General features: G+C 41.0%; 1 protein-coding gene across 1 annotated transcript in view; it reads left to right on the top strand.

Annotated features, from left to right (window-relative positions):
- CPNE4 (copine 4) overlaps positions 1-13,066 on the top strand; it is a 202,272-nt gene that overhangs the window by 175,008 nt on the left and 14,198 nt on the right. The window contains exons 11-12 of the mRNA XM_065627509.1: positions 1,935-1,989; positions 11,668-11,719. Coding sequence (XP_065483581.1) covers positions 1,935-1,989; positions 11,668-11,719 — 107 coding nt within the window. The remainder of the gene's footprint in view (positions 1-1,934; positions 1,990-11,667; positions 11,720-13,066) is intronic.

The following is a 13,066-nucleotide window of genomic DNA, read 5'->3' as shown; positions in this document are numbered from 1 at the left end:
AATGCAGGCACTGTAGGGGTTTAGGCATCTCCCAGGTTGTGTAATTGCTACCAACATCAGCGGTTTTTTTTTTTTTTTTATTGAACATAGACACTTATGTTCTACCTAAGTAAGGTTCTTTTTTAGTCTTTGTTTGCTCTTGCCCAAAATCAATTAACTTGCAGCTCCACAGGGTTTGATTTTTCTAATCCAACTATGCGTAATCATTGATGTAAAACAAGATTTTTTTTCTAATGGCTTCTTATTTCTTGCTTTCTAAGTGTGTGCCTGAATTCTCTGCCTCTATTTATAAGGGCTTCCCCGCTTCCAGGAGTGTTTAATCAAAGAGAAGGCTATCAGCAGGTGGTTAGCATCAAATGTCAGCAGCTACTTCTTTTCTGACATCTCTTGGAAAAAATGTTTCATTACCATGCAAATGATGTTAGTCCTCCTTTCCAAGATTCATTGTCACACGGTGTAACATATGGTACACAGAATTGTGCTCCCAAGATTTATGCGGCAACTACATTTTGTAGCAGAGCAACAATTGTGAGAACTAAGCCATCAGATTACAGTCATCATTGTTTCCCAATGAGCTGCTGAATATTTCTCATGGTGGAAAATCTAACTTCAGGGGGGGACTTGTTTCTGCTTCCTTTTAAGCCCTTCCATTTTTCTTTAGCTTGTATTGGAAATATCATGGTGCCTCTCACAGCCTATGCCAAACAGAATGGCACAGCAGCTTTAATGGGTGCTATTATCTTGAGTATGTCTGGGAAATGAATTACTCACTTGATACTTGGAGTGGCGAAGTCTTGAACTATAATACACAAAGAAAATACACAAAAAAAGCTGCTAGCCTCTCTTCGGAATTTTTGAAGGTGCCAATAATGGTAGTAGGAATGTAACATTTCCAAGGGCACTGAAACCCTGTAAACAGAACGGGACTAACCTGTGGGGGGTTTGATTCCTCAGAGCACTGGAGTCCAGTTCAGTGACTTCAGCAGGCCTTCAGGATGTGTTTAGAGTTGAGCATATGTTTGGGTGAATTCTTAACCTCAAGTGTGTGACCAAGTGCTGTGCTGACTCAGGGACGAGACATTCCTTACAGCTTGTTATTTTCCACTTTGCCATCTGGGAAGAGGCAGCTTGACAGCACGTGGGCTGTGTGAGACATTATTGCGTTTCTGGAAGGATATTAACAGCCTTGAAGTTTCCAGGTTCTCTGAATCAGGAATTTTTGTATCTACAGATCTAACTGGGGTGGAACAACCTCACTACAGTGTTTGAAAGCCAGTTGACCATGCCACAGCATTTGCTAGGTTATCAGTCAACCTATGCCTAATTGAAATAATCTCATGTTTTAGTGGAACTACTAAAGATGCAGGTGGAAAACTTTATAGAACCTGCAGGTTTGGGGGCATGAACTTGCCCCTTTTCAGATATTTTGGGAAGTCTCTTTAGCACCTGGACTACTGTAAGAACCCAAATCTGCAAACACTTCTAATTATAGAGTCATCTCTTCACTACACCCATTTTCTGAGCTGGGGGAGCACATTAAATAAATCTGGTGTTACAGGCTTTTAAGACAACTCACCCTCATCCTGCAGCCAGGCAGTGCAGAAGAGTGGGTAATACAGACCTGTTACTGCATCTGTGGGAGAAGTGCAAGATATCTTGGTCCTTCAGTATTCTCCAAATGATTTTAACTTCCCAAAAATAACAGCAGTTCCCCCAAAAAATCTCCCATATCACTCCCCCATCTGGTAAACACACACCTCTCCTTCTCTGATCCAATACCCTTCCAGTCTGTCATGTAACGTTCTTGACCTCAAAACCAATTCTATACTGTTGTGCTGCTTTGCATTTTTGATGAATGCTTACAGAAGAATAAATGTTTATTGTAACAAAATGCATTTCTCTGTGGGAACTCATATTTTTTTAATCTTTTCCAGTGACAAAATGTTCCCAGCCTTTGGATTTGGAGCAAGGATACCCCCAGAATACAAAGTAGGTGCATAAATGATATTTTCTAGTTTCCTTGCTTTATGAGGCATAAAATAAGGGAGAAGTGGTTCAGTGAAGGGGAGGGGGCTAGAGAGAGCAGCTCCTACTGCTTGTTTTCTTTCATTTGGCTTTCTTACCCAGTGATACCTCATTGAAATCAGGAATCAAGGTGAGACTTAAAATAGTTGTGTTACACCCAAAATATCTCATGGTATTGGCAAAGCTTTTTTAATGGATGCCAGTCTGGTAAGAGGAGAATTGACTTTTTGAACAACACTTGCTGAGCATATTTTGAAGCTCTGCAAGGCCTGGTTTGACAGAACCCATTTTTGGAGGATGTGTTTCAGCAAGCAGCCTGGTATCCATGCTTTATGATGAAGAGATTGAACATATTCCTGAAAATAAAGGCTTTAGAAGAGTTTTGTTCTCTGGCAAACTTCTGTGTCACGGTGGACATCTTCAATACCAGGAAGAGAAACATAAGAGTATGAATCCATGCTGGAGATAAGTGGTATTTATAAACAAAAGAAAATGAGTGATCCACAGTGATGGTGCAATTGTGAGCATAAACACGCAGTCTGGTAGGGCTGGAGTGAAGACGGTGGAGTAAAAGAAGGAGCGTCCAACAGAGAAAGGCCTAAGAAGAAATAGGCAGAAGTTCAAATCCTGTGTTACACATGCAGAGGAGTGAACAGAAGAGTAGTTCTGCACAGAAGAGTAACCAAAAATTAGCTGGGGATTCTGCAACTCAGACACTATCTGGAAAAGAACAGCATTAGACTTCTGATCGTTCAGACTTCATCCAGTATCTCCGTGCCCCTGCTCTGGGTTGTGTCTCTCAGCTGTGGCAGGGGTAGGGAGATGAACACTGGCCAGGTGAGCGTTTCTGTGCAGAGAGAGATTGTGTGTCATTCAGCATTGTAAAGCATGCATCGGCAGATGAAAAAAGTGTAGCAGTCTGTTCCTCGTGGCTTGTAGGTTTGCTATCTGCATAAGAATAACAGTTGTGATGTACAGCAAATGTGATACATGTCTTGCAAACAGGTGTCTAAAGTAAGTCAACGTATGTCTAACAACATTTCCTTCTCAGCTAAAAAGCACTGTTAGGAAAATGTGTGCCTGACAACATATTTTGCAGTGCTCTGTTCCTGAAAAGTCACACCAGCGTTAGTGCTTTCTTAAATCAGAGACAGCTTCCAGAACTTTGATACAGATTGTGAGGTGGTAAATGCTCACAGAACATCTGTGTCTGGTTTAGATCTGTTCCAACTGCAGCAGCTGACACCCATCTCTGCTACATAAGGGGGAGTGTTTCGGAGAACAAACATGAGCAGCCTCTACCACCAGACACATTAGAGGAACAAAGTAGCTACTTCCTAAATGTCCCTCCTTTTGCCACCAATATGTGGGTCTCTATCCATGGCTGTATAGCAGTGTTGACTGGCTGGGTTGACCACAACCAGATTGCTCTTTCAAGTCCAGTACTGGCCATCATGGACAATGCCATGTACTATTGCGAATGTCCTGAACAAAAGTACCAGCCTGGTGGTGTGCCAGGAGCTGGTCGTTCAATCATCTGTGAGGTGACCATCATTCCATGGGGGAAAACTTGCAATTCCTGCAGCTGCAGAGAGCTATACTTACCTAAGGAACGCTTGAAGGAAGATGTTACTGTGCCAGCTGAAGTCTTGTCACTGGTTTGCTGGCGATGGCAGTAGAGCACAATTCACAGTACAAGACTGCTTCTATCTCAGCCAAAATTATCAGCTGGTGGCATTGATGCCTCAGGTCAGATAAGCATAGGGGCAACATACCAGTCTCGATAGACCCCGGCAACAGACTCTTCACCTGATTGTGAGAGCAGACCTCAGGCATCAGCTGAAAAGCACAGGTCTTGCCAGAAAGTCATTCCGGGAGGACTTTGTAACCAGATGTTCTTGCAATCACCAACACCTCCTTTGGCAGGACTGGTGTTTGGATATTTTCCTGACAAGTACTCTTGAGCAAGTCAGAGGCTTACATTGAACTTAGTAGCCCATGCATGGACAAAAGGTCTTGTCCAGTCGTGTGAGCTGCCCTGAAAAGTCTGTATGTCACTAACCTCTCAAATCAAGCAAATGAATGAATCAGATTTTGAGATGTTCAGGAAAAGTAGGGGTAAACCTAAGAATATGGCACTATTTGCTTGTGGATTACATATGCATGAGGAAACAAAACAAGTCCCAAAGTAAATGGAGCTGCAAGTGAGAGCCAGAACATCTTTAATCTCCACTGTGTAAAATTGTGACAGAAAATGACAAAGACAAAATAACATTACATCAGCTTATGAATGTAATAAAACTTAGAAGAAGAGAAGAACCACATCATGGGGGAACTAGCCCTTCTGTGCAACAGATGAGGACAAATAATTAGCTTGGTGCCTGTCATGGGCACATCCAACTGAAACTAGATTAGGAATTAACTGTCATCTGTGCTTTTGTTCACTCCCTCCCTGTGATCCTCTACACAGTCCATACAAGTATCTGTCTTCTTAAAATAAACTGTGTCAACACTTCTGACTCCCTCCTTGGCTTTGGCTGCACTTCTAAACTGAAAGGTACACTCTCTAGGAAAGTGAAGAGTCAGCTGCATCATCGCGCATTAGTAAGTCAAGACCAATAAACCTGAAAATCCTTCAGTAATTTAGTCAACACTGGTATCATAAAGTTAATTTAAAGCCAACAATGATTAGTGTTTGGTGTGGAACATAGCCAAGATGCATAGGAAACAGTGAAGAAAACAATACAATTAAAAGTAACAAAGACTGTAGAAAAAAGTGCTCCTAATTTGTCTCCTTTAACTTCTTATCTTCTGCCACAAAGATATGGTAACACTATAGATACCCCAGCAACACTGCAAATCTCGTGCTGTTCAGATGTTCTTTTGATCCTTTCAGTCAAAGGTGTTGCAAGTCATACACACCTTTTGTTTTATTAAAGGACAGCAGTGTCATAACTCTAATAATTTGCATCTTCAAATTTAGGTTGAATCATTATAAGAACTGCTAAGTTCTCACTCCATCATGTGGATAAATCAGCTTTTCATTTTAATTTAGAGTGCCTGCTTTCAAGTCTTCAGTCCTAATGAGATGATCTAACCTGCCCATAGCACATTGGTCTCTGCACACCAGCAGCTGCTCTCTTATTTCTTCCAGTAGACAACAAATTGCTAGGGCTGTGGAAGAAAGGACTCCCACTGCCAAGGGTTTCTAAGTAACCATGAGAGCCTCCGCGTGGCTAACACAGCATAGCTTCCTTAAAAATCTAAAGGAAAGCTGACCAACGTATGCATGGCAATAACACAGTGAGGGAAGGCCATAGGTAAGCAGCTTGATAAAAGCAGTAGGCAAACCAAGTGGATTCAGGTCTAATTTATGTCATGCTAAGTCACAAGCTGTAGAATAATGAGGCCTGTAACTCGTTGTTCAGCATGAATCAATGGGAACAAGTCTCTACTCAATGACCAGTTGCTATTTAGGACCCGCTGAAGGCTGCTGCTTTCAGGCTGGTCATAAGCTCTAAATTTTCTTGCCAAGGTTTCCTGCCCATTTGTGGTGTTGTCAAACCAATGCCTTGGTTTCATACTGTCTCGAGCTCCTGCCAGTAGCCTGGGATGGGTGCTGGAGGGCAGTCTCCACCTCTCTATTTAGTGAGATTCCAGCATCCTCACATCTTTCTACATGCTACAAGAATGGAAATGTTTGCTATGCCAACTATGATTCCCCATGGAAAAATACACCCCCCACTTTACATCAGCACTTCAAATCAATGGTAGTCTCTACCTCTGCAGGCTCTTCATAAACTTCTTGAGGGAAAACTCCTTTAAAAACAGGTTTTTATATATGCTTTCTATAGAATTTCCTTTTAAAGAGCACACTACTATGTTACACTGACTATTTTACCTCATTTCAGCTCCAGATGAAACACTTCAGCTGTTAGCAGAAAACCAGAAGTTTCTTAGTGGCATAAGGAATCTGTGGGAGTGAAGGAAGCAAGGCATGTCAAACATAACATTTCTTATCAGTCTAGAGATCTACAGATCTTTCATCTAATATTCGGCAATGTGATCTTTTTTTCCCCAAGGCCTGACAAATACATCACCCTGCTCCTCGATCTTTACTTAGGTTTACTTACCTTTGACAGCAATATCGCCCCTTTCAGTTTCTAACACATGAAACTTGCAGAACATGCTGGTTATTCCACATCAGTGTCTCCAACCCATCACTTTTTTTTTTGCAACAAGAAGTATCTGAGTAGTCTGATGCAAAGTGAAGAGGTGGCAGATAATATGAACTTAGATACTGCTGTGAAAGATCACAGTGGAGAGGAGGAAAGAAAGCTGAACCACACACACAAATTTTTTAGCAGACAGACTCAAAGGAGCTGAAAAAACACACAGCACCACAAAACTTACTGTTAAAATGAAAAGAAAGTTAGAATTGTGTCAGCCCTGTGACAGGTGTATTGGCAATAATGAAGTGTTCTTTCCTAAAGAAGAATTGCAGGCTGACACCTGAACATGTACAAAACAACTTGCAGTTTGTTTTCAGACAGTCCTGGTTATTTCTGCGTTTTTAATGAAAGCTTCATTCACTGCTTTTGCTGGGAAGAGTTGCTGTAAAGAACCTCATTGCAGTTACAGAAACAGTCTGGCTTGCTGGACAGGTAAGGGACTTGAGCAGTGTTGCAGTCTTTGTGATTCTTTCACTTTTCAGGAGCTTGAGGGCAAAAATATATGCAAACCTGACTAAAAAGAACCAATAGAAGCATGTGTAATGGATGAAGGGCAAAAACAGAATTTGTCACCTTTTCTACACAACCTGGATTTAGACTTGGAAACTGGGCAGCATGCTCAAAAATCAAGTACAAGGGAAAATAAATGGCCAAACTTTGCCAAGCAGAAATGTCTACAATGATGTCTTAGCCAAAGGCACAAGCTGTCCAGCTCCCAAACTGTTTGATTAATGAGCATTCTGAAAATAATAGCTTTTGAGCAATGATTCTTCGAATTTGTTAGTGTCTTAAGCTTTTGGAAAATATGCAGGCATTCCATATTTAATTTTCAAACTGGCAGTAGCTTAATAGTGTTCAATTTATTCAGAGATACATGCTCAACATTGTGCCTTTCAGTATATACACTAGTATGCATCTATTGTTCATGGATTTTTTACAATCTCTCTTTAAATTAGTGAGAAAGTGTTCCTAAACATGCCTGGATTTGTCAGATTGTTTGTCAAGTAAACCTAGTATCATCACCATAGAGGGTTCTGGAAAGCTGGAGCTATTTGGGACAGGAAGGTTAATTTAAATTAGTTCAACAATCTAGAGAAGGTAAAAAAAGGATTACTAATTTTCAGAATTGTTGCATCCATATTCAGCATTTGCAAAATGAATGAAGAACGTGGTTTCTGAGTCAAAACAGCTTTTTATTTATAAAATTGAAGTTCAGTTAAAATAAAAGGGGTTTAAAAATATGGAAGCTAAAATATAACATGTTTTGATGCAAGTTAAATGAAATGCCTTTGCATAGTCTGAAAGCTTTCCAGCAATTTGCTCTATGATTTTCTGGAGTTTTGTTATTTGTCAGAATCCAAGGCAGGGTTTTTGTTTGTGTTTTGAGGTTTCCGAGTCCAGAAGACTTTTTTTTTCTTTTTTTTTTTTTTCCGAGAAATCTCAAAAATGAACTGGCCATGAGCATGTAGAAGTATGGTTACGATTCTTGCAAGAGTCTCATGGGTGCCATTGCGTTGATGGACAACTGCCTTTCTGTGTGCAGGTGCTTGTCTCTGTGTGTACAGGCAATGGAGGTGCTGTACAGTGGTAAAAAAAATGCTATAATCTGCCTTAGCAAAAATATTTTAGGCTGTTTATTTAGTTGATGTATCCTTAGAAATGCTGCTGTTGCAATCTATGTCATGATGTATGGTAAAGCTACTTAGTTTGCTTGTTAAAAATCTTGAAGAAATTACCTTTCCTGGTGCAGGAAGTTCCTGGACAGATGTGTTTTAATAATCCCACATCCATGATGGTATCAGCTAAATAATTTATCTGGAGTCCTGCAGAGGGAAAAGATTAATACATGGCCAAGTGCAAGTAAACGCCTTTAGTTTGAGGCTTTGAGTGGTGTTTTGTGCAGCAACTCAGGTAATGCCAGGTTGATTACACTTAATCACCTCTGCACTCCAGAATTTTGCTCTTCTTTTGTTTTATGGATTGATGTAAAGAGAAAAGAGGAGGGCTGAGCAGAGGGTCAGCTACATATTCAAAACTTAATCCAGGGTCTGTGACACAGTCACAGTTATGTGAGGACATTCCTCATTGTGACTTCCACCATAGACCACAGTCTGTAGTTCTTTGCAAAGTTCTCTGTGCCAGGCAGTAACGTAAAACAGTCTTTCTGTGTTTGTGTGGCTTGACATATTCCACAATTTCCTGACTGTGAGATTGATCCATCATACAAACCACCCTAGTAGATTATATAAACATCCTTGCTTCTAAACAGCCAAGTGTCTTGTTTCCCCTGAGGATTTCCCAGTCTTCAGCATCTTAGATGTTCACACTTCTGCCTCCTTTTCCCCATTAGTTTATCGGTACTGGGAGTGCATGAGAGCTGTGTCATTCAGTATCAGAAAGATGCCATTTAGTATGCCAGCTTTTGGTCTGCTGCCATCAGCCCTTACATGTTTAATTAAAAAAAAAAGGGAGGGAAGAGGCTCATCGTCTTGTACTGTTTTGAAAATAAACGCATCGAATGTTTGATCCAAACCACCTTTTGATATGGATGGGCTTTACATGGAGTCCTATCAGGTAGCAGCCCAAGTTCAGTAAGGAGCAAAAGAACTGAAGTCTCTGCTGGTTTGGACCCTCTTGAATTCTCACCACCACAGAGGAGACAACACAGGGGCAGGTTGAAGCACAGCTGGTTTACTCACCTGACGGGGGAATGAGTTCTGAGCTTTTGAAGAAACTCTGCTTTAAAAATGTCTGCTGTTGGCTTGCCTCAGGTGATGATTTCCTGTTTGTGAACCATCACTGAGCTGCTCAAAGATCTTCTCTCCTTCACATTATACTTTAATCTTGTTTGAATTGTGATATATTGTTCAGAGAGCATAGGAAACGACCCAATACTTCTACATTCATTGTGTTTCCTGTCCTGCCTTCAGGATAAATTTTAACACTGTTTCTGGTGAATCAGGATGACAATGTATGAGGGCCAGTTGCTTTGAGAGAACAGCAGCCATTGCTCAGACAGTATTATTTTTTGGATCGTTGTGCACTAGACTTGAGCTTTCCTTGTTGGCCTGAACTGTTGTCTGTGTTTTGCTTAAATAATGGCCTGGGTGCCATAGCTCTGAACTAGACAAATTGTTTGTATGGTGTGATCCTGAAAGAGGTATAGCAACAAAAGCATCCAGCCCATACTTGCATATGCTTTTAAAACACTGTATTCATAGCTCTGGAAAAGAATTGTGATACTGCTTTTGCTATAATTTTAAATGGATTTGGAATAAAGAAATAAAATCACTAAAGAGGCACAGCATTGGAAGAATCAGCCTGTAATATATAAACATGCATCTCCATCCTTGTTGCTCTTCAGATGCAGTTACACAGCAAGCCTAAAGGAAGAAGAAAGGCTATTGAAAAACAACAACAAAAAAATCAGTGAGTGAAAACTCACATAACCGTTCCTGACAGCTGCAATTACCTTTGGCCCGCAGCTGGTCATGAGATTGGCAGATACCAGCTGGGCAAAGTGTGCCCAGAGACACATGGAGCAGCCAGACAGAAGGGCTCTGGAGCACCACGGAAGCTTATCTGACAGCCCTGCTCTTCTGTGCCTGCTCAACGAGGAACATGGATCATGACTTTGTGCATTATCTTCCATGGCCAATTAGGGCAGCCTGGATGACCCATGTAAAGCCCTCTGTAAGAGGCAACTGATGGTTGGTGTAGATAGAGCAAACTCCTGGCTGGGCCGAGCTGGCTGCAGACTCTTCAGTGAGTTTTTGCTTCAGTTCTTTCCCATCATGTTCTAAGTCCTGCTTTATCTAACCTCTTAATAAGTAATGGTAGGCATCACTGTGGTGAGCAAGGCCAGAATATGATGGGAAAATTTGATTTCTTGCTGAGAAACTCTCTTTGGCAGTAATTAGCCAACTTATGCCACTTTGCCTTTACAGAAGCTTCTCTATAATCACATCTTTCATCTATGTGTATATTAGCCATAGACCAATTTCTGTGCTGTGCTGTGAAGTCATCTAAACTAGCAAATGTAACAGTGACATCCAATAAATAAATTTATTTCTGCAAATAATTCAAGTTCCATTGTAGAGCGAGTAAACAGGTTGCTTTCCATATGACTAGGACTGTTGGCACTTCTGAAGGTCCTACAGAGACCTGTGAAGTCTCAAAAATGTGTAATTTAAGTTAGCTATATAAATGCCTTCATGAATCTGGGGTGATCAATTTAATTTTAAATTATGCAAATCACCTGCTTAACTCTCAGCCATATCCACTTTTTGCTAACCAAAATATATACCTATATGTTGTGCATTGCAAGACAAAAGTAGGTTTTCATTCAAGACAATTGAAGACAAACAGGAGAATTAAGAGACTGAGCTTCAGAGCTGAAGCTATTAGAAGGAATCAAGCCTTATCAGTGATCAAAGAAAGGAATAAAAAGGAATCTGGAACAAATGCAGGCAAGAGCAAACCTTAAAACCAGGAAAGATTATCTGAAGAAAGTTTCAGTTCCCACAGATTTGTGCTGTGGATACAGATCTGTAAGTGACAGAGGAAGCGCAGAACCTGGGACTTGCATTGCTTTGTGCATACAGAAGTCTGGTTATTATTTTCCAAAGCCACTTGTTTGGTTAGTTTGTTTTGGTTTTTTTAATAACATCTTTTTTTGTATTTACAGTCACTTCTCCTAGAAAATACCTCTGTGGTATTTTATTACAGACAGATCTAGAGAGAGAGAGAGAGAAAAAGATAGTCACTAAATTTGAGGAAAAACAAGAGTCTTAGGTTTTTTCTTATTAATTTCCCCCCTCCCAGCCTAATCTAATTTTTAACCAGCTTAGACTCCTTACATTTCATGCATTATTATTTCACAGTGGGTCTGGGTGACTGCCTTGATCTCACTGGAAAATAAATTACTTACCCAGTAATCCCCTGGCCTTCAAATGAGGAACTGTGCACCCATGGGAATGCAGGACTCAGAGGGAGCCTGAGGTTGCGCTTTCAGTGGGGTATCACAACCTGCTTTCTCTCTCCTGCCATCTGAGATGTTGAGCTAGGAAGAGGTGGCATTTACATCTTCTCAGCAATAGATACTTCTTCTGTGCCTGGCATTGATAGCCCAATCCTGACACCATATTTATGTGATTTCTCATGTACTTGGGTGTTTTTTCTTTGTGCTATTTTTTCTTGGGTTTGTTGTTGATTGACAAGTTTGATTCCTGTTTTGTTACTTTGTTTCTGCAGGGAGTTCCATCTGGGACTGTATTTCACACTTAATGGCTGAAAGCTTGAAAAATCTCTGGTTTAACACAGAAAGAATGTAAAGAGCATTTAACCACAAGTCCTCTTGGAATAATTTTTCTGACTACAGTCTTCTTCTCTTCTTTCCATTTATCTGCAGGTCTCTCATGATTTTGCAATCAATTTCAATGAAGACAACCCAGAATGTGCAGGTAACACATTAGGACAGACGGCTGTATTTTTGCTGTGTGCAAAATGTGCTTGCATTTTTAATTGTATCCCCTGAGTATTATTCAAAGTGTTTTTTAAAGAAAGCAGCCACAGTTTTCAAAACCCAAGAGACTCCAAGCCATCAGGTTTAGCTTTGGAAACCAGAGAAAGTGCCAGATATTAATTTCCTGAAAAATAGGTCCCTTTGAAAGTACACTATGTTGGCCATTCAGCACTTTTACTTCCCCAAATCAATAGCATTTCTGAAAACTAGAGCTGCGTCTCCCAGAATCACAGGATGTTAGGGATTGGAAGGGACCTCGAAAGATCATCTGGTCCAATCCCCCTGCCAGAGCAGGAACACCTAGATGAGGTTACACAGGAAGGCGTCCAGGCGGGTTTTGAATGTCTCCAGAGAAGGAGACTCCACAACCTCCCTGGGCAGCCTGTTCCAGTGCTCCGCCACCCTCACTGTGAAGAAGATTCTTCTCATATATAGTCTCCTAGATTCATTCCAGATCGTCAACTACAGCAACATCCTAGGTTGTGCATTTTAAGAAGGGCAGGACATGCAAAAGCAGGCTGTGCACCTCTGTGATCAAAGATTCCCTCAGATTAGAGCCAGTTCTTTGGCCAGACCTACAGCAACAGCAGCCTGCTGCAAGGTAGACCAGTGATGTCCAGCACCAAGGTGTGAGGGCAGCAGCTGAGGACTGCTGTGGTAGAAGGAAGCATATTTTCCTGACAGCAAATACAGCAGGAGGTTGTTTTAACTCTGCATAAAATATTGCTGCGTTCTAGCAACAACCACTAATCCTTGGTAGACAGGGACCAGATTCAAGTAGCAGGTCTTGCTGTATGTCTTGGATTTGTGAGGTCTGCAGTGACTGATGCTGTCTTGCTAGGATTTCCTGCCACAATTCACACATTTTCTAAAAGGTAAAAATAACAGGACAATAATCTCTAAACAGTCAACAAGTAATCCCAGACTAACACTTGTTTGAGAGTCTTGGTCAGATGATCATTGCGATCCAAAATCCACAGGTTGTTATTCTTCCTTATCCTTCTGCTACCTGAAACTGGTGTTTCAGAATGCTTTTCCTGTTCAATTTTCTAGCTGCTCCATTCAGCCCTTCTCAGTGGCTTGCTTTCAGGGACAGTCAGTGGAGTATGTTCAGGATGAGAATTAGGATGCCAAGAAATTAAGTGAGGAAAAGAAGAAAGGATAAGAAGTTCAAAGGAAAGAGACATTAAAAAAATTCATAGTTCATGCATCTTAAATGCAAGACCTCTGATTTTGGTTCAGTGAGCATTCCTGCTTTGCCGTTGTGCTTGGATTGCTGGACTGC

This window comes from Caloenas nicobarica, chromosome 2 (assembly GCF_036013445.1).
Source record: "Caloenas nicobarica isolate bCalNic1 chromosome 2, bCalNic1.hap1, whole genome shotgun sequence".
NCBI classification, from domain to species: Eukaryota; Metazoa; Chordata; class Aves; order Columbiformes; family Columbidae; genus Caloenas; species Caloenas nicobarica.
Note: the sequence above shows the minus strand (reverse complement) of the source record. Positions and strands in the feature narration are given on the sequence as shown.